The 25,406-nt window shown below is 34.2% G+C and overlaps 1 protein-coding gene across 45 annotated transcripts in view; it reads left to right on the top strand.

The window, feature by feature from the left end:
• Positions 1 to 25,406, top strand: part of ANK2 (ankyrin 2) — a 752,311-nt gene that overhangs the window by 648,316 nt on the left and 78,589 nt on the right. For 34 of the 45 annotated variants that reach the window (XM_074228654.1, XM_074228648.1, XM_074228653.1 and 31 more), the window contains 4 exons: positions 5,146 to 5,244; positions 6,362 to 6,460; positions 15,573 to 15,645; positions 24,303 to 24,447. In XM_074228654.1, coding sequence (XP_074084755.1) covers positions 5,146 to 5,244; positions 6,362 to 6,460; positions 15,573 to 15,645; positions 24,303 to 24,447 — 416 coding nt within the window. Of the gene's footprint in view, positions 1 to 5,145; positions 5,245 to 6,361; positions 6,461 to 15,572; positions 15,646 to 16,939; positions 16,994 to 24,302; positions 24,448 to 25,406 lie in introns of all 45 variants that reach the window. The other 11 variants (XM_074228643.1, XM_074228650.1, XM_074228638.1 and 8 more) reach the window with 1 other exon arrangement.

The raw sequence follows: 25,406 nt of genomic DNA, 5'->3' as shown, positions 1-25,406 counted from the left end.
AGGGCCACATGTCATGATATCTCTTTAAAGATTTATTAATGTGTACTCATTCCAGCATCTTCAGAGTCTTTGAAGGGGCTAATGAATTTCTGCTTCTTATCTTTTCTATGAAGTGCCTGGAGTTTTTAAAAAGAAGAAATTAATGTTTTTGGGGGGAGATGCATTTTTCTCTCAATATGGTGATGCTTTTGAAAATCATTTTGGTCCTATTGGAGTCTCATTTGAGAGAATTGCCACATTCAAATGAACCAAATCAACATGAGGCACAGTCAAGTTTGTCTAACTGACAATTTATAGGAGTAGTAGACATTACATAATGAATAATGACCCTTTTTTTAACTTGTGAACTAAACATACTGAAAGAGCTTCTAGCACATTGTAATAAATGAAAACACTTGAAATGTTAAAAACAATTTCAAAAGTTCTAATTTTAAAATTAGGGGAAATTTTCAGAACTACTTTGAAAATTTTGAACTATGTGGTCATCATTTTTATTGTATCGTTATTCTGTTTGAAATCTAAAAAAATATGACCTCAAATTTCTGGTTTTGGACATGATGTGGTTTGAAGAAAAAAAAGTCTCCAAACCTGCCTAGCAATATTGGGGAGAGGAAATTAAGATTGAAATGTTTAAATTTCTCACTCTAATGCTAATTGCAGATAACTTTAGGAATGAATCCCCTATTTGCTGCAAGCAAAATGTCAAGACCAAAGAAATATTTACCATAGTGAATGTCTGCATTTTACACTGGGATAGGACATCAATGTAACGGTTACATAATCATCAATGTATTCAAAAATAAAAATTTTATTGAGTCGGTTATATTCAATTTGTGATAATGGCTCATGAATAGATTCTGGAGTTCTGTCTTAACCTGAAGAGGCAAGGTTTCATGGAAAGTGTACTTTGGATCAAAAGACCTATGGTTGAAATACTAGTCCCGATGCTTCCAAAGCTTGTTTGCTTTGGAAGAATCATTTAATTTAACATATTAATAATAAGTAATAAAAAGCTGCCCATTTATAGAGCATGTTAAAGTTTAGGAAGTATTTTATGACATTTCTGTGAAGTAGTTGGTATAAGTTTTATTATTCCCATTTGACTAACTAGGAAACTGAGGCTCTGATGGAGCAAATGTGTGCTCAGAAGATTAAGACTCCCAAAAGATTTCAGAAATTTTCTAGTTTTGGGGATACCCTATATTTATATTCTTACTGTTGTTCATGAGAAAAGAAAAAACCCTCACAATCTGAAATAGTTTTAGAAATTCATCAAGTCTTTTAGTGGAGGAAAATGGGCCAGAAATGAGGCATGGCTCCTCATTTCTCTCCCCATCCCCTAGGAAGTTTTATATTATATAGAATTCAAAGTACCCACACACAAACCTCATGTACACAGTTATGCAAAGATACTGAGAGGGCAGCTGAAAACAAGGTAGAGTGAGATATAGATATGAACAATTGTAAAAGTTCAACAAAATCCGTTTGAAGTTAAAACACAAGCTTGGGTTCCTCATGGTAAGTCCTGGGTTTGGTAGCCCCCAAAAAGAATACTTTGAGTGGCTCCAGGTCCCAAGGGAACTCAAAATGCCTTATAATCATCTTCAGCAATCTTAGAGAGTTAATGGGGTCAGGGACATTATAGGTTTGGACAACCTTTAAGATAAGATTGTACTTAAAAAGTATAATAATTTTTTCCCAAACAATATAATAAATAATTTCCCCCATACTATCTGTGTGAGACTTAAAGAAACATATAAATGTGAATGATTGTATCCTATAAGGTAAAAATTCTATATTTTCACTAAACAATATATGAAGAAACATTTATTAATTGTGCTAAAGACTGTGTTAAGCACTGGGGATACATATAAGAAAGACAACCCCTGCCCTCAAGGAACTTATGAACTAATGTGGAAGATGATACACAAAAGGAAACTGAAAGAGTATTGGAGATAGGGAGTAATGGTATCAGAGTGTACCTGACACAGGGGCATGATGTTCTTGATAGTTAAAACCAAGCAGAGTTTTTTGAAGTCTCAACTAAAATCCCATCTTTTACTGGACATATTTTCTAAACCCTCTTATTTTTTTCTCTTTCAATTATTTCCTAATCATCTTGTATGTAGCTATTTTGTATATAGAAATTTGTGCATAGAAATTTACATGCCATCTCCCCCAATAGATTGTAAGTTTCTTGAGACCAGGGATATCTTTTGGTTCTTTTTGCCTGGTGCTTTTTTGGTTAGTCATTTTTCAGTTGTATCTGACTCTTCACAACCCTTGGAGTTGTCTTGGCTAAGTGGAGTAGTTTGCCATTTCCCTCTCCAACTTATTTTATAGATGAGGAAACTGAGGCAAACAGGATGGAGTGATTTGCCCAGATCACACAGTAAGTGTCTGAGCCAGAAATGAACTCAGCTGTTTATTCACTTAGCCACCCAACTACCTCAAGTAGATGCTCACTAGATGTTTATTGATTGAGATGAACATTCTATAAAAGAAAGCTTTGGGAGGAGTTTTGCACTCTACCCTCCAGCTCTCCAATCAGAGAGGAAAAGGCAGTTGAGGGTACTAAGGCATATTGAGTACAAAAGCTTTTCATGATGAAGTCATTCTGAGGGAAATGTGATAAAACAGTCCGACCAGGTCCTTTTTGTTACCTCTAATCTACCTCTCTCATCTCACCCACAAACCACAATTTGATACAAAACAATGTGGACTAGATCATCTCTGAAATCATCTCTTTCCTTACTGCTATGATTTTTTGCGGTGCAGTATGGAGTAGTGATCAAGTGATTAGATTTGGACTCAGAGGACCTGGGTTCAAATTCCAATCCATGAAATGTGTGACCTTGGGCAAGTCTTTTAAGTGAGACTCTTGACCTCAGTTTTTGCATCTACAAAATGGGGAGGTTAAACTAGATGGTCTGTAAGATCTCATCTGGTTTTAAATCCACTGATCTTTAAATTCTTACCATATTTTCCCCCAGTCTACTCTGTGCCCCTGAAGAGTAAAATACAGATTGTCTTAAAAATATTATTTTATAGCTTAAAGATCCCAGAGATATTGCTTAGAGATATTTGAGAAATATATATATATAAAATATTTGAGTTATTATTCAATATTTTATTCTCAAATAAAAATATTTGAGAAATATATATAAATACATACATATATAAATGCACACATATACTATATTTTGTGTCTATATATATATATATATATAGAGAGAGAGAGAGGCAAAGCAAGAACATGCATGAAAGAGAATTGTGCTTACTTGCACATTCATTTCGATTCAAGAAACATTTTAAAAATGAATTCTATGTCAAAAACAGTAGGCATATGATACTGTAACAATATTGTATACAATATACACTTGCACCTTATTATCTTTCCTCATTCTCCTTCTCCACTCCCCACTCCCTATGCTATGATGGCTAGATGGCATTTGGTACCTGTACCTCATCTCTTGACCATAGTGCCTGGTATGTCAATCCATGCGAAAGAGATAGACACACAAATAGATAGGCACTCATTTGTGCTAAAGAAAGAAATGAACAGATTGCTATTTAGACATACAATATATAGTAGCAAAGTGTTTAACAATTATCTCATTTGTTTCTCAGAACAATCCTGGGTGGTAGGTGCTAAAATATGTGGAAACTGAGGCAAATGGGGGTTAAGTGACCTGTGGATTTGAACTTCTCTTCTGTACTCCAGGATTGGTGTTCTGTGCACTATGATGTCACCTAGCTGCATGTATATAGAAAGAATAAGGAGACATGAATACAAGTAACAATGACACTGAATATGTTAGATTAGGAGCTCAACATCACAGGGTCATAACTGGAGGGCTACAAAGGACCCTAGATGCCATCCAGGTGGCAAAGAGGAAGGTGTGACTCTGGGCAAGTTGCTTAACCTTTCTGATCTGCAATGTCTGTAAAATGAAGGGGTTGAACTTGGAGTCTAAGTTGCCTTCTAACTCTAAAACTGCAGTTCCATGATTCCTCATTTTACAACTGAGAGGTCTTTAAGGCACAGGAAGATTAAATGAGTTGCCCATGGTCACACAATCAACATCACAAGTGGGATTTGAACCCAGGTCTCTGGGTACAAAGATGGTTGCATTGTACCACATTGCTTCCCCAAGTGTGAGGTAGATTTTGTTTAGTTTAGTATTCATCCTCAGACTTATATGCTCAGAAGAGGCAAGGCTGATGGTTATTATAAATTATTGCTTCTGTCTTCTACCATTTTTGAACCAAGTTTTGGAAGGTTTCTGAAGAATCTTACCCTCCTACCTCAATGATATTCAGATATTATGCAAATCAAGTATAATAGACAATGACCTGTGGCTGTCTGAATAGACTAGTCCCCCAGTGTCTGAATGTGTATGTTATTGGATCAAAGCTGACTTGGCTTCCACACCATTCCATAAATACCAGCCTTAACAAGAGAGCCATGCGAAGTGCACAGTCCGGAGTATTCATCTTCCTGAAAGTCAAATCTTCATTGGGCAAATAGAATCACTTTGGAAAACCATTCCAACCTATATACCCACCATTACTTTACCATTATTGTTTAAATAGATACACTGGGATTTTTTTTCTCTTTTTTACCCAATGCCTTTGATATGAAGGCAATGACCAAGCGCATTGACATTGATTGTGTGACTCTTTGGAACTAGACTCAAAATTTGTTATAAAATTTATGGTAATGATTAGAAAAAGCAACAAAAATAGCTGGATGTCTGATGATCTGTGGTCTTCAACTAACAATTTCTTCTTTCTTTCCCTAGAGAGGAATTGGTAGGTAAAAGGGGAGGGTTAGGAGTGGGGAGGAAACAACCCAAGATTCTGCCTTCTATAAGCTTCTGCTCACCACTTTCTTCTCTATTGACAATCGGGGGCAAATATTTAGAGACTATAAATTTTACTGTTTAAAAAGACAGTCTGTTCTACTTTATTTACTAGGTCATATGGTATGAGGGGGGCTGTTTGTTGCTGTTGAGAATTATGGATTTCTGACAAGAAATAAAGCATCAATAAATGCCTCAGTATAAAGATGTTTTCTCAAATACAAAGTTAATACTCTTTTTTTTAATCCCTTCTCTTCAAATTGGTAATTGTGGCCATCAGAATGGTTATACACCTCTGCATCAAGCTGCCCAACAAGGTCACACTCACATCATCAACGTCCTTCTCCAGCATGGGGCCAAACCAAATGCCATCACTGCTGTAAGTAGGGAAAAAAATTGTTAAGATCAGAAATTATTAATCTGCAGTCTATGAACTGTTTTTTTTGTTAGTTTTTGTTGTTTTGTTTTGTTTTGTTTGATTTGGATTCCAATATAAATGGTTTCCTTTGTATGCCTATGAATTAAAAAAAAATTCTTTGGAGAGAGGCCTCAGAAGACCATCAAAGGGATCTTGACACAGTTTGGCATCCCTGCTCAGCTTAGCTACTGTTCGTTCATCTTGCCTAGTCCATCTGGGTTGGTTCATATCATAACTGAGCTTCAATTCATAGTTGTAAAGCGCTCCAAATTCCCAGCAAAGTTCAGCTGCCAAAGAAAGCCTTTGCTGAAGTCATACTTAGTGAATTAAGTGGGAGTTTTTTGCCTGATGGAGAACAGTTTGACTGACTCCATCATCTCCTCTCTGGAGAGCAAGTCTTTCACTTGGGTCATATTCAATGTGCTTTGCTTACAGCTGGCTATCAGATGTGGAAACACATTTCTCTTCTAGTCTTTCTAACTAGGAGAGCTGCTTAAGGTGGCTCAATTGCAGTTGCAATCTTAAGACAAAGCCCCATTGCCTAAGAAACCATTTAAAATGTAAATGAACCTATGCAATTAGCTAGAATTCCCAGTGGCTCAAGCTGCATTCTTTGTTTTTGTCATTTGCATGGCGAGCTCTTGCACAGCTGTATCTAAGCATTTCACTATATTCCCAGAGGCAACTTCGAGCCTACAACAGATGTAATATCTAATGAAAAAGTTAACTTCCCACGTGCTAAGTTTCTCTCCCTTAAATTTACCAGGCACTCTTGTGGTCATGACACATTATTTGTAATAGATACTTGACAACTTCAGGGTTAAAACATTAGAATACTTTTTTTTTATTAGAAATAGCAGGCAGATGTAAGCATGTTGTGTTCCCATGGTGACTGGGACTATAGTCTAAAGAAGTTACAAAGACAGATTCAGATGTAATGGTAAAAACCAGTGATTTTCCTAAGCTGTGCCTTGTTTTGGATGGAAATGCTGGCTCATGCAGAGCTGCGGGTGATCTCATTGGCTCACATCACAGTTCTCCCTCTCACTTCTTCCTCTCTTTCTCTCTTTCTCTTCAGAATGGCAACACTGCCCTAGCAATTGCTAAACGGCTGGGATACATCTCTGTGGTCGATACGCTGAAGGTTGTAACTGAGGAGGTTACCACCACCACCACGGTGAGTACTCACTGAATCACGGGAGCAGGGAAGCAGAATTAGGGAATTCTTCTCTTTTTACTTAGAATTCTTGAGACCCTTTGGAGTTTGAATTTTTCTTTTTTTTCTTTTCTTGTTTCTTTTCTTCTTTTCTTTTTCTTTCTAAAATGTTTATAGAACCCATGTAGTCATTGAGGCACAAGCAAAATTTCACTCAAATTGTAACAGTTCACAACTAATTTCTAGTCACACAAATGTGAGAAAATTGTGTTTTGGCAAGTGTGTGTGTGTGTGTGTGTATTTTAATACTTAGTTTCTTGTTCTGTCTTTTATCCTCTGGTTCTTTTTTTCTTGAGCTCTTGCTCCATGTCACCTCCAGTTAGTAAAGTGGCATAGCCATACCCTAGTGGGTTCCTTAGCCAGAGATAGTAGACCAGGTGCCACAGAAACTGGGGGAGGGGGAAGGGAAGAGGGAGGTAAGGGGTACAAAGGGGGTAAGAGGAAAGCTTTGCTCAAATGCATTTGTTTTACTAATCATGGGAAAAATTCTTCTTTCCTTCTCTTTATATTGCCAAACATATTAGTTTAAATTATCTTTAAAGCAGATGTCATGCATTTTACTGGATAAAAAGGTGGTCTTTCAGGACTCAGTATTTATTTCCTCTCTGTTTTGATTATTTTGAATAAACCTGTTGTCTCTTGGGCAAAGAACAATGATTAACATTTGAATCCAGTTAGTTCAGGGCAAGTAGTTGACATTCTGGAGACGGACTATAAGGGAGTAAAAGAGGGCATGGGAGAATGAGTCTGAGAGAGAGAGAGAGAGAGAGAGAGAGAGAGAGAGAGAGAGAGAGAGAGAGTGTGTTAAAGTAATATAGTAATAAAACAGTTGAAGGGAAGTCCTCTAAAGATGGGCCTCCTAATCAAAAGCTGAAATGCCATTATAATTTGTCCACTTTTGTTTATTGACTTCTCTCTTTTTAAAAAAAACCCTTGAAACTTGAACTTTAAGAATAACTATTTATTTTTTTTAACAATGCATTATAAAAGTAGAATAGCCTTAAGATATTTAATGGCCCCCCTGAGACAGTAAGATCATAAATCAAACTAAGAGAAAATTTTGAACAAGTTTCTAGTAAATGCCTTCCACCAGGAGAGATGCGTGCAGGGTTTTGGAACACTAGGTTCTTCTGTGAGATGTGAGGAAAAGGAAAAGAATTTTTGCTCTTGCATCCCAACACTGAGTCCCTGTTGATATACATTGAGGAGGATGGAATACAACTGGTTGACATGTAATTTTAAGAAGAGTAGGCTATGATTTATTAATGAACTGCAAGACACAGGCTGAATTTAGATTAGAGAGGATAGCACAGTTTGTTTCCAAAAAGCTTTAATACTTTTGGCAAATGCACTGCAGTATTTTAAAAGAGAGAAAACTGAAATAGTACCCATTTAAGAATTGTCTTTAAAAAGATTTAGTTTTAATTTTTTCCCAGATAACAGTGTGTCTAAAAAAGATAACAGGAAAAATGGGTTTTGTATCTAGTATGATAGATGATTGACCATTAACACTGAGTCACAGTGACTTGTCTTACTCTTTTCTCTTTCATTTCACTGAATTTCTCTATAAAGACAATTCTTTAGCTTAAATTCCAGTAATAATGTATAAAATATTTTAAAGTCTTTAAATAAAATATTTAAATAAAATATTTAAATATTTATTAAATATTTAAAATATTTAAATAAAATATTTTAAAGTCTTTAAAGATTTCCAATTTCACAAGCTGCTATGTTGTTTACATATCACAAAATAATCATTTAGTAAATGCTTGATGATGAATGATTTTATCCAGACATATCACAATACCTCTCTAGGAAGCAGAAATTAGAGAGTTACGACTATATGGGGGGTTTGGAACTTTAGTTTTTTAATAAGGGATTGGAGGGTGGGGTAGATAAGAAAGGAAGTGGGGAGGATGGAGCTGTCCAATACCTACCACTTTACATTGAGTCTTGTTTTCTAAGAAAACAAGCTATTACTCTAATGTAACTATATTTCTTACGCAAGTAATTCCCAAGTGATATTAGAAAGAAGATATCACTTGCAGCATATTATTTAAAAAGAAATTTATATGCTTAAAATTGGATCAAGTGACATTCTAAACAATTAGTCTGATGGTCTCCCAGTGAGAAATATGGTTCCATTTACAATAAAACTGCTCTTAATCAAGCCTTTGGTACTTATTTTCTCTGTGTTGCATGCCTGTCTCTGCTTCTAGCTTATGTAGGGAACATCACCTTTCATTAAGGTTGGGAGCATGGGAGTGGGGTGTGGGGAAGAGAATAAGCATCTCTTCAGCACTTACTACAGGTCAGTTCCTGTGCTAAGCATTTTTTTACAAATATATTATCTCATTAATCCTTACAACAACCCTGTCAGGTAAGTATATTATGATCCCATTTTACAATTAAATAAACTAAAACAGACGAAGGTCAAGGAACTCACTAAGGTTTGGTTGGCTCTGTCCTCACTAAAATTTTAAATTTGTGATTCTTCAGACTAGGGCAAAACTGAAGTTTTGCTTTTGTATCATTTATTTAAAAGTGTTTGATAAGTCAAGTAGAAGTGTAAACAAAATTTTTAAGGAAAATATTTGAACTAATCACTCTAAAAGCCCCTCTTAATTGTCCTGTTATCCCATTTTACAATTGAGGAAAATTAGGCAGAAATGAAATGACTTGTCCAGAGGTCACAGAGCTAGTCCAAGTCCAAGATAAATTGTCTGAGGCCAAATTTTAACTCTAGGTTCAGCAATCTATCCATTTGGCTGCTTGATTGCTTCCAATTATATTCCATTATAGAGAAAAGAGTAAATCTGAGGCATTTGATTCTGAATGACTCCAGGGAAATATTGAAAAAAATGCCAACATAATCCAATTCACTATTCCTGCTATTTCTCAAGTAGACCAAAAATCTATCATGGATGCATCATCAAAGTCTTTCCAGGATTCATCATGGCTTGGGCTTTATATACAGAACCCTTAAGAAAGCAAGGTTGATTTTAAGCCATGATGATACATTTGAATAAGACTCTATAGAACATGAATGACTAGGTCATTTGCTATTGAATATTTTACAGTGCTCCAAAGACCATGGGAGCAGAGCATAAGCTAGTCCTACAGAGCAGGACAGGCATCAAGACCAGGCTTAGTGGTGGATTGTGTTTTCATTCTCCAAGGCTCATCCTAGCCCAGTTCAAAAAGGCTTATTGTCAAATTGACCCCAGAATGATGAATTTTTAACCAAAGATTTTTTTCCTTAAGTTGTAATTGACTTCTCTCCCATGAGAATATGTACTCCTTGAGGGACAGGGTCTCTACTTTTGCCTTGGTGGTTTCAATGCTTACTACAGTGTCTGTCATATAGTAAGTAGGTGCTTCATAAATACTTGAGTTGGAGGGTATGCCTACCAATGAAAAACCAAGTCATTGAAATTTTTAAGTAAATTGTTAATAAAGCACAATAGTTCCTTTGGTTGTTCAGTATATACTTTAAAATCCAACTGATGACTACTGTTTTGATAGATTGCCCTGAATTGATAAAAATTTTGAATTATTTAAGGAAATTTTGTGGTTTTTTTTTTTAAAGAAATGAGTAATGAAAGGGGGATAGTAGATAAGGACCTGGTCTTGAAGCCAAGAAAACCAGAGTTCAGGTTCAACATCTAATTCAAAGGGGATGTGTGAGACACTGAAAAAAATCATCAAACTTTCCTTGGTTTTAGGTCTCTGAGACTCTGAGTCACAAAAAAGTAGCAATTTGCATTGAAACTAGGTATTTCCTCATTCTGGTTTGCAATTGAAGGACATTTAGGTCCTAGCTACTGCTTTTGAAAAGTTGCAAGAGATGTTCAAGCAAGTCTATATTTTTTGGGGCAAAGGGGGTATTTTGTTTACTCTTAAACAAGAATATTTTATTAACGTATAAAAAACATTATTTGTAAATCCTAAAAAAAAATTTAAAAAAAGACAATATAACAGGGGTGGCTAGGTGGCACAGTGGATAGAGCACTGGCCCTGGAGTCAAGAGTACCTTGAGTTCAAATCCAAACTCAGACACTTAATAATTACCTAGCTGTGTGGTCTTGGGCAAGCCACTTAAGCCTTGCAAATGCAGTTGCCAAACTTAAAAAAACATATAGCAATATATATAAGAACCACTTTGCTGTTCTTCATATTCTTTGATTCATCCCATTTTCCTAAGACTAGAACTCAAGGATGTTATTGAAAGGGGAAAAAAGCTCCCCTTAAGAATATTTCTCATATTAATAATTCTAGTATTGTATAGCATTATTGATAATAGCAAGATTCTCAAAAGCAACTAATCTATCCACTTTGGGGAACAATTGTAAAGTTCTTTTCTATGAAAGTAGTAAATTGACAAATATGAAGAATATTGATAGATAAAGGTAAATGGACTACTATAGTAGGGAGCAAAATAGAAATTGAAAAGTAGCATATTTTAATGTGTTTAATTAGAAAAATTTGAAAAATATATAGAACAGATGAGAAGTAGGTTATTTTGTTATCTTAATGTTAATTTATGCATTTTTAAAACAAACTAAATAAAATCTGAGTTTTATATATAAGTATCACAAAGTTTGGGTTAAATAATTGCTTAATATGCAGTACTTTCAATTAAGCTAATAAAGTTGCAACAGATTTTAGGAGGACAATTAACATCATAGAAGGGGTACAATCACAAATCCTTTGAAGTGTAATTAGTTTATCAATTTTTTATCAAATGAGATCCTATTTGCAAAGAGCACAACACACACATACACACACACACACACACACACACACATACACACACACACACACACAGTGCCTGGCACGTGGGACCACTTGAAAAATGCTTGTTCCACAAACCCCATATGAATTAGGGTTATTTCTTCAGATTCTGAGGATTTTTTTTAAATGAAAAGATCTTGCAAGGTCTCCTACTCATTTGGTGGCAAATGTCGGTCCCAGTGAGTGATTCTATAGCAAATCAGCATTCTAGTAGAGAAGGAAAAGAAAGTGATCCCACCCCCAAACTTAGGGATCCAAACAAGATTTATTCACTGTAGTTGACTGAGGTCTCAAAAAGGCTAAAATGGGGTGTCAAAGAGAGTATGCTGCCAATCTCCAGGTCTGTTTGCAATGTAATAATCAATGAAGGAAGATATGCAGAAGGCATCCCACTTCTCACTTTGTGCTAGTCAATTTTTTCTTACTTCTCAGGGAATCCAGGGCAGAAATTATTTTCTTTGCTTTAAGAATATCAGAGAAGAGAGACTTGTTCTCATGACTCACATTGGGCTTGTTGTCAAAGAGTAGGAACCTAAAGAGAACAATGTACACATCAACAACAGCATTGTGAAATGATCAGCCCTGATGGAAGCAGCTCCTCTCAGCTTCAGAGAGCTAGGGCCCTATTAGACCAACATGCAGAGGAAGAAAAACAAAATGATACAAACAAAATAATCCTTCAGAATCTGAGGGACACTACATTCACTTTTTAAAAAAAAATTCTCTTATGTATGTCTTTCCCTTAATCCTAATTCCTCATGACAAAAATGGCTAACCTATAAACATGCTTAACATAGTTTGCCACTGAGGGGAGGGGGGCTTGGAAGGGAGGGTGGAAGGAAATTTTGTAACTTAGAAATATGCATAGGCATATGGATGAATTTAAAAAAAAACTTTCATAACATGTACTTGGAAAAATAAAACATCAATAAAAAATAAATTTTTTTATAAAAGGCTTAGGAACCTGTCCCTCATGAATTTGGCTGGACTCTGGAAATTTTTCTAGAATCTAATCTCATCCCTTCATTTGAGTGATCATTAACTCATAACAAACCAAAGAACAAAATTGTCATATGTTTATGATCAAAATTTCTAGTTTAATGCTTATGTCTCCTTAGTCTTTATAGGATGCTATAGGGGCAATAAATCACCAGATATTTACTCTTTGTTCAAACCTTTTGTATACTGGATTGTCATGCATTTCTCAATTTAGTCAGCAGACAAATAAAAGAAGGCTAAAATGGACCTACTCATGATTCAAAATCCCATTAAAATACTACTTAAGTGTAGTAATATTTTAATCTTCCCCCAAATAAAGGAAGTGACTACTTTCTGTGCTCCAAAATACTTTGTGAACACTACTCCTACCGATGAACAATGTCACATCCTATACAAGTATTTGTACAGATTATCTTATTTAAATTGTCCACTAGGCAATAAGTTCCTTGATACCCTAGAACACAGCTTGTTCATGTTTATGTCCTCTATAGAACCTATCAATGCCTTGAAAATGTTTATATTAAATTGGTGAGCCCTTACCTGTCCATTTTATATATATATATGTATATATATATATACATATACATATATATAATAGAAATAATAATGAATTATTTAATTTAAATAGTTCAATTCTGAAACAGACTTAAATTTGCCCAAATTAATAGTAATTTAGAAAAAAATTCTTAATTTTGCTTCTCAATAAGAGCATTTCATTTGTTTCTTCAGTTAAGGTAAAAAAAGACTGGACCTGCCTTCATAGCACTTTTTTTTTACAAATATTGAAGCCTTTTGGAGCAAAGCTCTGATAAAAATGTATTTAGTCAGTATGATCTGACATTGAATTTAATTTTATATTTTGTGATTTTCTTACATTTACATAGATAATTTTTATTTAATTAGTAAAGTTTTCTCATGTATACCATGGCAAGGATGGACAAAAATGAAGACCACACAGTTCTTGTTCTCAAGATTTTTAATAAGGCTAGTTATAGATTCGTAAATATCAGTGTGGCAATTCTTTCTACTAATTTAGACCAAAATTCATATATAATTCTAAGAGAGAAACTTAAGAGATGCCTGAGTCTCATAGATGTTACGTTTATTTATGTTTACTTGACCATAGTCACCCAATAATCTTTGAGTGGAAGAGTTATATAAAATTTGTATACAGGTAATATAAAATAAAGCATATATAGCATACAGAAAAGATCATGATTGGTCCTAAAGGAACTCTACAAATTACCTGGAAGGGCAACCCTGCTATATTTGTTATTCTAGTAAATTATTTACATTACCAATAACATAGAAACATAATCACACAAAAGTCTTATGGTTACTTTGATTATAGGGGTTTTGACTTCAGGGATAGTCTGAATATTTTCCAGAAGTTTTTAGTTTGTAATAAGGCAATGAGATATACTAAACTTTTTAGGTGAGGTGGTTATGTTTGAGTGTTCTCCCAGCCCTTCCCTTATCACTTCAGTGTCAACCAAAAAAGAGTGGAGGGTTTGTGGCTTCTGGGAATAACAAAGGAAGTAGGATTTGAGAAGACATGAATGTTCCCACATAACCTTCTGGCCTAAAAACACCTGTACTTCAAAAAAGTCTTGACCACCAATTCTGATATCTTCTTTGATTCTCTCTGCCAGAAACATGATGTAGAATACGCACCACTGAGAGAGCAGTTTTATTTGTTACATTTATCAGCTTTTACACTTTTGGGTACATCTATGAAAACTTTCACAGCCACTGCCATTTCAGTCAGACTGTTTTCCTGAGACAGAAATTGCCAGTTAAGAGGACTCTCAAATAGGAGCCATTATGGTCTCCATTCTTGATTCTGAATTAAATGAATTTTGAATTTAATTTAATTTCCAGCTCCCAACAATCTTTTAACACTGAATGAATATGACATTGACTGAATTCATCTCCAGTTTTTAGTGAATTTTGCTATGTACTATTGAATACATGAAAGCATTTTTCATTTCATCTCTATAAGAAACCACAAGTGAAGAAGAGTGCAGAACTGCCTTTTCTCTGAAATTTCCAGTCTTGGATATTTTTGAGGAAACATTGACTAAGAAAAGTGTCCATGATCAAAGAATCCATATATTTAAAGGCTGCTTGGTAGCCCAGGAGATAATCTGGCTTCAGAGACTCACTGACCCTGGCCAAATTTTTTCAGGATTTTTATCTGTACAGTGGGCACCTGTGCCTACCTGTTGGGTGCTGCTGTGAGGATCAAGTTTGATTATAATTATAACGTACTTGGGATAGTTCATGACAAGAAACTGATACTAATATGAATGCTTATTCCTTCTTCCCTTCCCTCTCTGCAATCTGGACCCATCACTTCTTGATTCAAATATCTTTTCTTTGTAAGCCATACTGTATATTATTGCATATTAAATATAGTAGGACAATTTTCAGTGGACAGAACAGGAAAGAGAAGTGAGGATTGAAGATATAAGAAATAAGTTGTGCTAATCATTATGACTTATCTTTTCTTTATTGGTCCTCAGTTTTATATTTTCATATATTTATATTTGCAAAGTATATTTAAAATATTTTGGGAGTTGTGGTTTATTAAACTTCGAGCCATCACAAACTTTAATGGGTAACATGAAAACAAGCCTTCTATTCACAAGTTCATTAAGAAAAATTGAAGTACCAAGCAAGTATAAGAATTCAAGTGAAGGAATTTGAAAACTATAGCATAGATTCATAACAGGACAGGGAGTATCCCTTAGAGAAGAGAAATACTTTAAAAGATTGATGTTCTTCTGTTGATCTTCTAATCCCCAAAGGGATGCATCATATTCTTTGCCCAAATACCTACATCTTTTTTTAGTTTAAACATTTCACATTGCTTCTAGCTTCATTTCCAAAGGTTTGGAAGTTTTAATAAATTCCATATGTTCCTTGCAACTTTGAAAAACTCTTCTGTAGACATTACCTAATTCATTCTTAAACTGTACTAAAACATTAACTGAATTTCTTAGTATGCTATTTTTGAATATCTGTACTTAAGAATGTTCTTAAAAAATGGGAACTAAAAGAAAGAAAACTTTCTGTAAAGTCTCACAGGGAGAAATAATATTTTTTAAAAGGAAAGATTTTAGGGAAGAAAATTAACTCTTCAAAATAGAAATGAAGAAAAGATGGAATGATTCAGTGGCTGTTGGACTGTGGTTATGGAAGATAGATCACCATATTTGTCTGTTTTATGGGACTTTACAAAAACAAAACTTGAATATTCACGATTCTGTCTTTGCAGACTATTACTGAGAAACACAAGTTAAATGTACCTGAGACAATGACTGAGGTCCTTGATGTTTCTGATGAAGAAGGTGAGTATTTCATTAATTTTCCTCTAAAATATTGTTCACTTCATGGATCCACTAGCATGGATATACAATAAACATTTTTTTAAATGGGAGATTGTGAATGTTAAAGCCTTAACACTTCATTCCACTTCAGTCTTTGGAAAAGTTGGTTTTAAGAGAGAAATGTTCTAAACAAGAACATTCTGATCAATTAATTTTCACCCTAAGTTGTCTTTTCTATTTTTCTAAATTCAAGATATTTTTCATCAAAAAATAGAGATCAAATGGAAGTTATATTAAAATACATGCTAACTTAATTATTAAGGATTTGTCTTTTGTCTGGAAATTTACTTATATTCTGAGGTACATTCAAGAGATATCATTTGTATCAAAGGAATAATCTAAATCTCTACTTCATATTTACATGTACATATAGAATACATTTAAAGCAAAAGTATGAGTCCAAACATGAACTTTATTATGTTTCAGTGATAGTTGGAATAATTTCAAAGTCAGGTCCTCTTGAGGAAGAGAAAATATTAATACCAGTTTTTTGGAAAATCTTACCAAGTAATAGTTAGATTTATTAAAGAAGGTAGAAAATTTTATAAAATAAATGCTTGGTTGATCTCTAATTTTAAAACAGCATAGCTATGGATAGATAAGGAAAATATAGGGAAATATTATATCCAAATATATATCTCCTGGTCTCTTTTTCAATTACTTTTATAAAGAAATATCAGTATTTTCTTTTTACTAATGTAAGGTTTCTGGTATTCTGTTAAAAATTTAAGAATTGGGGGCGGCTAGGTGGTGTAGTGGATAAAGCACTGGACCTGGAGTCAGGAGTACCTGGGTTCAAATCCAGTCTCAGACAGTTAGTAATTACCTAGCTGTGTGGCCTTGGGCAAGCCACTTAACCCCATTGCCTTGCAAAAAAAATATTTAAGAACTGACTAACTTGCCTCATATTTCATTCACATTCCTTTTTTAAATTTATTTTTTTTGTGTTTGGATGCAATTCATAAGACTACCTAAGGGTAATATATTAATTAACTGATTAATTAATTGGATCAAGGTTTTGCCAAGAATACCAAGTTATGAATGAACAAACATATAGTCAAGAATAGGTGAAATTGAGTCATCAAGTAGTCAGTTAAGATATGTTGTTACAGAGTCATGTACATAGTGCTTTGTAATCAATCCACATTAATTTGTCGACAAGAAAAACAAAATTATAAAAAGGAGATTGACATGTATAGGATCTTACTTTGTAATTTGGCACCAACTTTAATCTTTTTACTTGTATGTTACATAGCCTTAAAACTTTCTGGCGGCCACTTTTCTGATGGTGAAGCGCTTAGTGACTCAGGTATCATTTGAAGAAATTCTTGGAGTGAAATTCTTGGAGTGAACCTTTCCTTATTTTTTCCTTTCTTTTCCTTCTTTTTTCTTGCTTAAAACAACTTGCATATTGTTTAAATCTGGGTTTCTGATACTAATCTATTTATTTTGAAATGCATGTGAGTATAGAAGTTATGTGTTTGAGTGTATGACTTTCTGGTCTTAGAAGATAGAAGCCACAATTGCTCTGGTTTAAAAAGAATTCACACTAAAAAAGTGTGACTAATTGACTAATCATTGTGAGAATTGGGTTTTCATATTGTATTTCCCTGACACCGAGACCAAAAAAAAAAATGACCTCTCATTTTAACATATACAGATTCATTAAATGATATGGGACTTTTTTCAGTTAGTGGGGTGTTTTGTGTGTGTGTGTGTGTGTGTGTGTGTGTGTGTGTGTGTGGTAATAGCTCAGACCATTTTCAGCAAAGGACTCAGTAGGTAACTGCATTCACCAGGAAGATGAGTCAACAAATATCTGTTAATTACATTCAGAGAAGAGCTAGAAAGCTAGCACCTTCTCTCTGTTACTGTCCAGAATAATGTTTTTAAAAGGAGAGATAAGATAGAGATACCTGTAAGAAATATTGAAGAGTATAATTGAAAGGGATTGGCCAGTAATTCGAAAGCACTGGATAGAGTGCTGGACTTAGAGTCAGAAAGACCTAAGTTCAAATCTTCCCTCTGACCTTTATTAGATGTGTTCCCAAAAGCAAATAACCCTTCTCAACCATAGTTTTCTCAGGTCTAAAATGAGAGAACTGAGCCCAATGGCCTCCAAGGTCATTTACAAGACTATGAATCTATGAATCAGTGATTGGATGTGGGCCCTGAGAGACACACAGACAAAGATTACATGAAGGTCTAGTAAGCTCTCCTAGAAAAAATAGGAGAAAAGTGTAGCTTTGGAGAAATGTTACATTTGAGACATATATTTTTTTAATTTCTTGCAGGATAGAGCAAATAGTAAGATCTAGCAGGTTCTGGGGAAAGATTGAAGATAATTTTAAAACTGCTAGTATTTTTATAAAGCAATTCAAACATTTGATAAAGATTTATTTTGAGAATAAACTGCCATGAAGAAAATTGTTAATCATGTGGATAAAAACAATTGAGATAGTACTCCCAGTTCCCTATTCTAATGCTTTAAACACAGTAGATGAGTATTATGTCTCTATCTAGCTAATGTTTAGTATATTAATACCTGGTATGAAAAATTTCTGCATTTTATATTGTTTTCAATTTTTTTTCAGAATTTGAGGTACGGGCCTTGTGTTTTTCTTCTTATCTTGTGGTTTTTCTAATTTTATGACTAAGAAAAGTATATATAATATTTTAATCAAGTATAATTCATTCTTTATCAATTTTCAAGCATAACTAATAATAATAATGTCATCTAAGAGTTAATTAAGTCTATCTTTATTTGTTACCCTGGGGGAAAACACTTCAATATAATTTATTCCTTCCTTTTAAAATGATATAAAAATATATGATAAGATGAAAGAATAATATGAGAAATTTTAAATAGCTTATTAGAAAATAGGAAAGATTGGTTTTCCTTTGAAATTAAATAATACCCACTTACTGATCTTGAGTATTTTTCTCATTTAAAGAAGTGAAAAAAAAAAAGAAATGAAAATAATGGAAATAGGAGTAGGACAAACAAGAAGGGTTTCCATTGTCACTAAAAATAAAGGAAGAAGAAATTTCCAAGAAGAAAGGCATCATCCAGTGTGTCACATGTTATAGATATTGCTCAGAGGAAGAGGCCTGAGAAAAGACCTTTGTGTTTGGGCAATTAGGAGGCCATTGGCAGCTTTATGATATAATGGATAGTGTAATGAACTTAGAGTCATGAAGAGATGAGTTCAAAGACTGTCTCAGAGACTGACCAGTTGTGTGACTTCGGGGGGGGGTGTTACTTAATGACTCAGTTTCCTCATTTGTAAAATTTGGCATACTAGCCCTAGTCCCATTGGGTTATTGGGATCAAATTAAATGATATTTTTAAAGTGCTGGGCAAACTTAAGAAGCTATCATCTTTATCATCATCATCTTCATTATTAGTAATCTTTGAGAGAGCCATTACAGTAGAGCAGTTAGTAAGGATGGAAATTAGTTTGTAAGAACAATGAGTTTAAAAAGAATGTGAGGCACTTAGAGATGAAAGAAAAGGATGAACATCCCTGACATGATATGAAGATAGAATAGAAGCACAAGTGAAAGCCTGATATTGACCCTATGAGCTGCTATCAGCTCTGTGTCTGAACTTATTTATACCTTATTTTTATATGTTCACTTAATGTTAAAACCAACAGCATCATAAATTGGGCATTAAGTAGAAAAATTAGGTCCAGGGAAATAAGGTGACTCACCAAGAAATGAAGTATGATAAGATTTTAAATATAAAATTAAATTTTATTCAGCTTACTGCTTTTAAATAAAATAGAAAAACTCATGATATAATCATGTCAGAGATTTGGAGCTGAAAAGGATGTCAGAGATAATCAATCAAATCTTCCCTTTTTTCTAGCTGAGGAAATTGAGACCTAAGTTTAATTTATGTAATGCACAGACTACCATCTAAAACCATTTTTGGATAGCTCCGTACAGCCATATTTTGAATAGAGCATCCATAGTATGGGGTAAAGACTTTTAGAAATGGGACCTGATTTCCTTATCTGTAACATGCTTGATCTAGGGTAAAGGATTTTAACCCATAGTCACTGAACTTGGTTCTTAAAATGCCATGATACTATTTCAATATGAGTGCTTCTTGTTACTCAGTCATTTAGACATTGTACAACTATTTGTGACCTTGTGGACCATGTCTTTCCAAAAATGTCCATGGGGTTTTCTGTTTGTCATTTTCTTCTCCAGTGGTTTAAGGCAAACAGTGTTAAGTGACTAGCCCAGAGTCATACAGACAGTGAATGTATGAAGACAGAATTGAAGTTAGATCTGACTGCAGTTCTACCACTCTATCCATTGAGTCATTTTGTTTTCTCCATTTATCATGCTATTCCTATTTAAAATAATGTTAGAAGTATAATTATTTTTTAAAGTAGCAAATCAATAAGAAAAAAACATTAAAAACCTTTTTTGAAAGAAAAGTATTTATGTGGACATAGCAAATATAAATATGATGTTTGGAAATCCAGGTTACTAAGAGATAAGATAAGTGCTAAATTCTGACAGGTTTGACAAACACTTTTAATATAAATGTTTTTTTTACTTGATTCTTATAAATTTTATAGATTTTACAGGAAACTGAGGATGTGAAGGTTAAGTGATTTGTCCCATGTCCCACACTAATGAATGTCTGAGACAATATACAAACTCAAGTCTTTGTGACTCCTAGTTAGTCATTGTATTGGAAATCTACATGAAAAAAAATTCAAATAATTGTATAAATTTGAAGTACCAAAAGATAGGTTAGTAGTTCTTGAAGTCCCCAATTCCCCCCCTCAGCACTCCTGCCCCATGTTTTAAGATACTTGTTATAATTTCCTACAGTTTTGCTATTAAGTGAATCGAACCAACTTTCCACCTCTTACATAGTAATGCTAACTTTAATAGTGCCTTGCCCATTTCAAAATTACATGGGATTTGTTTTGAAATGAGAAATGTTATAGCAGACTTCAAAAATAGTTTTGCAATGGTTTTATTATGTGTAACGGTGATACATAAATCCATAAACTATTAAAGTTAGAAGGAACTTTAGAGATCTTCTAGTCCTACCTCCTCATGTTATAGCTAAAAAATGAAGTCCATAGACCAAATGACTTGCCCAGGGTTACCGATTACTTCATTGACAGAGAGAGATGGGACTAGAATCCTGTGAGTTTATGATTACCGTACTTCTCTCATTAAATTAGTTTTTGAAGTTATTGGAAATTAAAGCTTCAGAATCAAATAGTTACCCTCATCAAACAGTTGCACAGAATTCTGAGATATTCTAAGTAGTATCAGAATGGAAATTATTTAACATTTCCTAAAAATGAAGAAAAGGGCAGGTAGGGGGCAGAGTGATTAGAGTACAGGGACCACCAGAGTCATGAAGACTCTTCTTCCTGAGTTAAAATTTGACCTCAGACACTCACTCGCTGGGAAAGTTGCTTAACCCTGTTTGCCTCAGAGTCCTTATAAAATGAGCTAGAGAAAGAAATGGCAAATCACTCCAGTATCTTTGCCACGAAAACACCAAATGAGGTGGTGAAGAGTTGAACATAGCTGAAAAATGATTCAGTAACAACAATATAAAGTTGAATGAAAGTAATTCAATTATATCCTAAAAGTTCAAATGTTTTATTGAAACATGTTCTCTTCCTAAATTTCTAAATTTAATAGAGGATAGTATCATAAAACCTTAGTTAATCAAAAGCTTTCATGAATGACTTTTTCAATAAGTTGATTATGCCAAAAATTATCAGGGCCTAATATGGATCCCATGCAAAAGCATGTCGTGCTACATTCACTTGTGTGCATATTTATTCTCTCTCTCTCTCTCTCCCTCCCTCCCTCTCCCTCTCCCTCTCCCTCTCTCTCCCTCCCTCCCTCTCCCCTTCTACTTCTTTTCTTTGTCTTCTCCCTCCCTCTCCTTCTCCCCCTTCCACTACTCTTAGACTGCTATATGTGAATTATTTTAAATTCTGTTTTTCCCCCAGTGATTCAAGGAGACAGAGAATACATCATCTGCTTTCCCTTTCCTCCAGTGACTAACAAAATTCTCTGCCCACAAAATGCAGAGTTTTTAAATGGCAAGCTTATGAAGGGGGATCTGTAGTAGCAGAGATGTGGATGATTGTTTGTCTCTATTATTTGACAGTTGAATAGTCCTTTCCTTGATGTCTGATAATTCATTCTTTTAAAAGAAGAGCATGAAATGAGGTACTGCTGCTTACTCAATAGTCTCTTAGAATTGTCCTTAACTTATCAGGCAGGTAACAGAGTAGCAAAGAAAATTTAGTTTGTGTCACTACAAGTATAAATGATTAGTTTGATTAGCACAAGCCCTTTAGTGATTTTTCTAAAAGCCTTTTGAGTTGCTAATAATCAAAGGGACATTTTTTGAAAGGTATGAATGTTAATCATTTTTCTCCTTTGATATTCAACCATAAAATAAAACAATTTCCTGAGAGTTAGACCTGTGGATCATCCAAAGGGCAATGAAGAGATGAATGAATGGGCTGCTGCATATGGCCAAAGGTGCACACCAATCAGCACAAAAGATGTCATTGAGAATGGATACATTTGAAATGTGTAAATCATCAAAGAAAAAGTAAAAGGGAATTCCTGTGTACTCTTGTCAGTATTGGCACCAAGTCAGGAGATTTGGAGGAAACTGCCCAGCATAATTGGGTGGACTCCTTGTTGAATATTTATGAATGTCTTTAAACATGAGTTCCCTAAATTGAGAGGGGGGTAGTACAGTTGGGATTTGTACTATTGGAAGGTAATTACAGATTCAACCAGGGTTTGAAGTTGCAGGCTCCAATAAAACATCATAGAAAGAATGATAAAAGAATACAGGATTTTGATTTAAAACTCACCTTTCATATCTATACCCTGTGATATCATGGGCAAGACACAGACTGTCTGAGTTTTAGTTTCTTCATCTGAAAATGAGGGTAATGATGACTCATAGGGACATAACATTGTAGGCATCAAATGAAACAAAGTATGTAAAACAGTTTGTAAATCATGTCACAATATAATCATATATTGTTATAGAGGTTGGGGATATACATGGAAAAATAAAATGTTAAAATGTGTCATGTGAAAGTTCAATAAAAAAATAAAAATTTCAGAGAAAAGATCTGACTAGAGAGATCAGGAAAGTTTCCTTGAGGAGATAGCATTTGAATTGGGTTTTAAAGGATAGACAAGAACAAAACATGAAGACCTGATTGGGAGAGGGAGAGAGAGGGAATAGCACCGATTGAATTATATTTCCTGAATAATGAGTAGGCTAGTTTGGCTAAAATATAGTGAGTATATGAATGACTAGGGAGTGTGGGAGATGTGGCTGTAAACCAAATTGCAGCTAAGCTGTGGGAAAAGAGTATGATGGTGTAAAATGCCAAAAGTAGAAAAAAGGTGCTTTTTAAAAGAATATAATTTTGGAGGAACCCTTAGGTGTTTACAAAAGGAAGCAACATGAAGTTGGAACTATAAGATAAGAAGTCTACCTGGTAACATGAGAAATCAGTTTTATTCCTTTATTGTCCTATCAGAGTAGAAATTTATTTATGAATTTCTTTTTAGGAAATAGTAAAGAAAATGTTGGGTTTTTTAGGAAAACTAAATTTTGGAGATGGTTTTAAATATTAATTTTTTGAATTTTAGGAAATATTACTCCCACCCCTGACACCCACTAAACTTAGTTAACCTCCTAATCACAACCATTGTCAAAAGAGAAAAAAGAAATAGAATATTAGTTCTATCAAATTATAGGAAAACTATTATTCCTAAAATAGATTCTGAACTGAAGTTATTAGGCTCATGTCCCTTCTGTTGCTAGTACAGAAGATTGTGACTATCTGCAGTTGGTTGCTGGCTTACACCGTAGTAGCATGGCTAAGTGATTCCAGATACCATAGCCCCATCAAAAATGCTGTCATCTTCACCCATCAATCATTACAGTTGTTGATACAGAGAATTGCTAGTAGTTTACTTTTCAGTTCCTTTAATTTTTGATGATTTGATGTCTTTGATCACTTCCATTTACTTCTAAGCTACAAAGTATGCTATAAGCTCTCCATAAAACTATCTATAATCTAATGTCAATTGATGAACTTTGTTTAAAAATTCATTCTATTCCAGAGCACCTTTGCCATTCTTGAATAGAGGCAAGTTTGTAGAGTTCCAGTGTGACCTCAGACACTCAATAACTGTGTGACCCTAGGAAAGTCACTTAACCTCTATATTTCCGTAAAATGGACATAATGTCATATGCCTTGCAGATGTTAGAAACTGGGAAAATTGACAGGGTATGTTGAAGATAACCTCTGGGTTATCAGCAATGATAGATGGAATGAATGGTGTTGCCACCAATAGAAAAAGAGTAAGAGGAAAAGTCTATGGAGAAGTTTTTAAATGTTTTTGAGTGTGGCCAGAGCTGGGGGGCGGGGGCGGTGTTTCTCCTCCTTGTTGTGCTGTGTTGCTTTTGTAGAAATGTCCTTATACTTTCAATCTAGCTGGGATATCAACTTATGTTCTATTGACTACTCTTCCAACAATAAATATGAATACTGTTTTTGTTTAATTGTTTCAAGGTGAGGATACCATGACAGGAGATGGTGGAGAATACTTGAGACCTGAAGATTTGAAAGAACTAGGTGATGACTCTCTTCCCAGCAGTCAGTTCCTTGATGGTATGAATTACCTGAGATACAGCTTAGAGGGAGGCCGATCGGACAGGTATTTCCATAAAGCACCTATTTACAATGCCTAAATCAAGTGATTATATGATAATTGATAACCTAGGTTGTCAATAAATCTACTTCCCAGAAGTCTTACTTCAATTTCTGTTACTCTTTCCATGAGCAAAAGAAAGAGGATTTTAGAGGGCCATTGACTCTTTATTATATTTTGGAATTTGTTACCTTTAATTCCCTTGGCTTTTCATTAGTTTCATAATTTCATTGATGACAGCTATATTCTAAAGGGGAACTATCAGAAAAAAATAAATTTTAGAAGAAAGTTTGGTGATAGGAAGTAGCTTTCCCCAGTTAGGAAACCAGAAGAGCCTAATCTCTGCATGAACCAGGTAAAATTTGGAACCTCTTAGATTCAAATGCCAATTGGGAAGATATATCTCTATATGTTTACATATAAAAAAGAGAGGGAGAAATGTATGAAGATCTTTTTATCAGTATATATCTACATTATATATACACATGCATGTAAAGGATTTCTCTTGGTATAGCAATTGAAATAATTGAAGTTTGTTATGGTTTGAGACAAATCAAGTAAAACATTATCTGTTAATAGCAAAATTATCATCAATGCAGAATTGTGAATATTACAAAGTACTAATGTTAGTCTCAGGTTTATAGATTTAGAAGCTCTTTCATATTTTGCACATATTCAGTCTATTTAATAAGTAATATCTTAAAAACTATATATATACATATATATATATATATATATATGAAGAGAGAGAGAGAGAGAGAGAGAGAGAGAGAGAGAGAGAGAGAGAGAGAGAGAGAGAGAAAGCCTATAGTTCTAAATGACTAAGTGCTTGCAGAGTTTGGTTGGATACCATTGGGAATTAATGAAGTTTTTACTTTGATATCTCTGATCTATCCTTTTAATTTTTAAAAATTAAGATTTTAGAACCTGATGACAAATAGATGTTGGTGGTTTGATTCTGCTTT

This window comes from Macrotis lagotis, chromosome 3 (assembly GCF_037893015.1).
Source record: "Macrotis lagotis isolate mMagLag1 chromosome 3, bilby.v1.9.chrom.fasta, whole genome shotgun sequence".
Taxonomy (NCBI): Eukaryota; Metazoa; Chordata; class Mammalia; order Peramelemorphia; family Peramelidae; genus Macrotis; species Macrotis lagotis.
Note: the sequence above shows the minus strand (reverse complement) of the source record. Positions and strands in the feature narration are given on the sequence as shown.